The sequence below is a fragment of the Diabrotica virgifera genome, chromosome 9 (genome assembly GCF_917563875.1).
Source record: "Diabrotica virgifera virgifera chromosome 9, PGI_DIABVI_V3a".
Classification (NCBI taxonomy): Eukaryota; Metazoa; Arthropoda; class Insecta; order Coleoptera; family Chrysomelidae; genus Diabrotica; species Diabrotica virgifera.
In genome coordinates, this window is record NC_065451.1 from 125,600,974 (window position 1) to 125,605,972 (window position 4,999).

The window sequence follows — 4,999 nt, forward strand, 5'->3', positions numbered from 1 at the left end:
TCTGTCTCTTAATGATATGCCCGCTATTGATCTTAATACTTTCATTTCAATATTGTTGATTTGTTGTTTCGTCTTTCTTGTATCGGTCCTTGTCTCCGCTGCATATGTTAGGATAGGTCTTACTGTTGTCTTGTATACTTTTATTTTGCTTTCCGTGGTCAGGTATTTGTTTCTCCATATGGTTTCTCGGAGGCAACCACTTACTCTTGCCGCTTTTGTTGCTTGTGTTGTGGTCTCTGTTCTTAAATTCCTGTCACTGGTGATCTCTACACCTAGGTAATTGAATTTCATTACTTGCTCTACAATTTTGCCGTCTATTTCTATCTTGCATCTACGCGGCTCTTTACTTATCACTATACATTTAGTTTTTTCTACTGATATTCTCATATTAAGTTTATTTGCTGTGATATTGAAAGTGTGGAGCTGCCTTTGTAGGTCATCCTTGTTATCAGCAATTAATACTGCATCATCGGCATAGCATAGTATCGTGATTTTATGCGCTCCCATGTGGTATCCATGTTGTTTTCTTACTTCGTGAATTATTTAATTCATCACCATATTGAATAACAATGGACTGAGCGAGTCTCCTTGGCGGATTCCTCCTTTCAGTTCTATGCGTTCTGTTTCTCCTGTTGACATTATAACTCTGGTCTTGTTGTTCTTGTTAATTTCATTAATTAACCTTATTATCTGGTGGTCTATTTGTTCAGCTTGTAATAAATTTAAGATATCATTTCGCCTGACCCTGTCAAAAGAACTTTTTAAATCTACAAAGCACATGTATGCTGGTTTTCCATATTCAATAGACTTTTCTACTATTTGCCTGATAATAAAAATTGCATCTATTGTGCTGCGGTTCTCCCGAAAGCCTTGTTGTTCATCTGCCATGTTCGATTTTTCCTCGTTTTATCTTATGGCGCTGCGACAAAAAATATATAAAATAAAATTAATAAAGAAGATAAATCAGTAATAATTATAGTAAACATGGACTTTAGAGGCGTACCTCCCATGGAGATGTCAGGGAATGTCTCCGAAAATTGGAAATTCTGGAAACAGCGATTCACAACTTACCTCGTGGCAACTGAGATTTCAAAAAAGGCACAAGAGACTCAATGTGCCCTGTTGTTAACGTTAATAGGTGACGAAGGAATGAGAATTTATAATACATTCACATTCCTAGACGAAGAAAAAAATAAACTAGAAGTTTTACTTACAAAATATGATAACCACTTTACACCAAAGAAAAATTTAACCTATGAAAGACATCAACTATTAACCAGTAAGCAAACAGAGTTTGAAAGTATTGAGCAATTTAGTGTAAGAGTGAAAAATATATCATTAAACTGTGAACTAGATCAACTAAGGGAGAGCCTAGTTAAAGATATTTTAATTTGTGGTATAAAATCTAACGAAATTAGAGAAAAACTCCAAGATGATTTAAAAACATTAGAAGAAGTTATAAAGAAAGCAGTTATCATAGAAAAGACTAAAAAACGTAATATGGCTATATCCAGTTACATGGAGGCAGGTACGAGTGACTTAAATGTAGATAAAGTAAACAAAAAACCCTCAAGAGATGTAAGGGGAGAATTCAGACAGAAATTGGTGACCCAACATCAAAGCAACAATAACCGAGAATGTAAGAAATGTTCATATAAACATGATTTTAGAAAATGCCCGGCTTATGGTAAAGTGTGTGCAAGATGTGGAGGTTACAAGCATTTTTCATCAGCCTGCTACAATAAGAAGAACAACAGAGATAGAAGAAGTGTTTATGCTGTGGGTGATAACAGTGAAAGTGAAGTGAAAACGGTTTATGTGGAAGCAATTGATATGATTTCAAAGAATGGAGAAATTACATGGGCTCAGGAATTAAATGTAGAAGGTAACATTATAAATTTTAAATTAGACTCAGGCTCCATGGCTAATGTTATACCTGTAAATATTTTAAATAAAATAGGTTTTGATTTAAATAGAATAAAAAATACTGAAGTCACTTTAAGTTCATATTCAAAAAATTTACTACCTATAGTTGGAGAATGTTGGTTGAATTGCAGCTATAAAAATAGACAGAAATCTATTTTATTTCATGTTACCGATTTAAATACATGTCCAATATTGGGTTTAAAAGACTGCATAGAATTTGATTTAATCAGTAGAGTTGATATGGTAAATATAGACCTAACAAATAGTGTGAATAAATTATTGACAAATTATAACTCACTGTTTAAAGGCATAGGTTGTCTAGAAGAACCTAGATAGATAGATAGATAGAATTTTATTGTTTATAAAAACTTTACAGTTTCATAACAAGAAATTTAGTTCGCTACATGTACATAAATAACTTAGATATAAATAGCATTAAAAAAGTATAAAAATGCAAGTAAGTTCTAGAATACAACCTTATAAATATATAGACATACCTATATTACATATTATATAAACATACACACCTATACCCACCTACCCGCATACACATACATATACATAATTACATATCTAGTAAGAACAAGATAAATATATAATGAGATTAAGGGAACACATAACTGCAATATTACTTACATTATAAATTTTAAAATAAATAAATAAATAAAAAAGAAACAAACTTGTGAACTTATTCGGATACTTTTTTTGTAAGTGCTACTAATAATTTTTTAAGGTACGCTAATAATACATTGAGAAATTAGAGTTTGCGTTATTAATTTTTTTTTATTCGTTAATTACGAAAGCTCGTAGCTTCAGAATATTCCATATATGATTTGAAATTGTTTTCGCGGTAGAGGGTGTAATATTATTCAGGGTGTTTGCTAAATGTTCTGGATTTAACAGATTGGTAATATTCTGTGGTCTCATTGCTGTGTAAATAGGACATTCGAACAGAAGGTGACGCAGAGTTTCCAGCTCACGTTTATTGCATATTGTACATAACTGCTTTGGATCAATCTTATATGTTAGTCCTTGAAAAGTGAACCGAATACAAAACTCATTCGACAGTCTAAGTTGTGCTATTGTTCTGGTGAATTGTAGAGGCATTCGAATATGAAGATACTGTTGTGGTTGATCGCTCAGGTCTAAAGACCTATAAAAAGTGAGAAATGATGAGTCATTCAAACATCCCGAAAAAGTAACATTTTAATAAGGAAATTCAGCGAAAAATTTACTAATTTTTCAGTAGTGTGAATATAAAATAGTTTTGGTGCTGTGAGTTGAAAAAAAAAATTGGAACACTATGGTTATTACAAGAGAGGTAAAAGAAGCTATTGAAAATGCTGTAAGTCAAGCCATTATAAAAAGTCTCCAAAATAAAGATATTATAAAAAGTCTTACTGATAATGTCGCCGTAGCCATTATAAATACCATTGAAACCCGTCTAGGTAATTTAGAAGAAACAGTGGCGTCACTTAAAGTGGATATTAACTCCACTAAAACAAACTTGGAGCGCAAAATAGAAGAATTGAACGAGAAATTTGATCGACTAGATCAAGGGAACCGGCGCATGTGTCTACGAATTTTTAATCTAAAGGAAAAGGAGAAAGAAGACACCAGAAACGAAATAATTAACCTAATAAATTCTAAAATGGGTTTAAATTTAAAATATGAAGATATTAACTTATGTTATCGAATTGGTAAACAAAACAAGGATAAAGCTAGGGCTGTGTATCTTAAATTAAATACAATCGAGAATAAGCAAACAGTCTACGCTAAGAAGAAGCTACTAAAGGGTACTGGGGTAGTTATTAAGGAAGATCTCACTAACTTAAAATTGGAATTGGTAAATCAGCTAACCAGTCTTGTGGGTTTAAAAAATGTGTGGACTGACAATGGTAAAATCTACGTCTGTCGAAACGGTAACGTAAAAATAATAAAAAATTCTAAAGACTTTGATGAATACAGAACTCATTATAATTTGTAAATAATATGTGATTTATCAATTGTATTATTGCTAATGCTCTCTAGGTTTTAAGGCTTTAAATTTTTGTTTTCGATACCATTTTTCTATTTCACTTTAATATACGATTGATTAAATTTTGGGATATCAGGTACAATTTATGACTAAATGCTTGAATATCTAGAAATTTTAGATAATAATCAGGAAATCGATACAAAAGAATATAATAATTTTCAAGATTACTTACTTGAACTGGAGAGGGTAAAATGGGAAAATGGAATTGGTGTGATTCACTTTAATATTCGAAGTTTACAAAAGCATTTTGATGAACTGCTCATATATTTAGAATCAGGTAAGGATCTTTTAGACATAATTATTTTATCCGAAACTAGGGAGGTAAATATAAATGATTTTCATATTCCGAATTACGGAATATATTATAATGAATCGTGTATAAATAAATGCGATGGTACGGTGATTTATGTAAAAGATAGTATATCATCTACAATTAGTACTATAGAGATAAATGATAGTAAATTTCTCCGCGTGAAATTTTTAACGAAACATTTAAATACTTATTATTCAGTTGGGATAACTGCCTATTATCGACCACCTGCAACAAATACTCAAATATTCTTAAACGATCTGGAACAATATCTGCAGCAGTTGGATATGCAACATCTTGAAGTTTATGTAGGTGATATAAATATCGACTTGTTAAAATCCTATACACCCGATACAACTAGGTATCTAAACATATTAAATACATATGGTTTCATCTCTTATATAAATAAACCTACAAGAGTTACTTCTGATTCTAAGACAACAATAGATCATATATTTATTAGGAAAACTAATAATATAGAAAGTAAAATTGATATAGATTCGATAGTTTTTCAAACCGATATGACGGATCATTTTTCGCCATTTGTTTTGATATCCTTTAAAAGCTGTGACAATATAAATACAGAACATAAAGAAAAAAATTACAACAAAAAAATTGACTTTAAAAAAATAAATAATTATTTAAAAAATGAATCATGGTCTGAAGTAATTAATAATAATAATGTTCAAATTTCTTACAACAATTTCATTAATAAAATAAACACA

General features: G+C 30.7%; 1 protein-coding gene across 1 annotated transcript; it reads left to right on the forward strand.

The window, feature by feature from the left end:
- The first annotated feature begins 984 nt into the window (after positions 1-984).
- On the forward strand, positions 985-2,969 carry LOC126891327 (uncharacterized). Its single transcript, XM_050660503.1, has 2 exons — positions 985-1,878; positions 2,868-2,969. The coding sequence occupies exons 1-2, from the start codon at positions 985-987 to the stop codon at positions 2,967-2,969; spliced, it is 996 nt and encodes a 331-aa protein (XP_050516460.1).
- The last annotated feature ends 2,030 nt before the right edge of the window (positions 2,970-4,999 follow it).

Bases quoted from the DNA above. Each gene is read 5' to 3' on its own strand.
- LOC126891327 (XM_050660503.1), top strand. From the start codon at position 985: ATGGACTTTAGAGGCGTACCTCCCATGGAGATGTCAGGGAATGTCTCC. The intron at 1,879-2,867 runs GTAGAAGGTAAC...CTGTGTAAATAG, and splicing joins CATGGGCTCAGGAATTAAAT to GACATTCGAACAGAAGGTGA.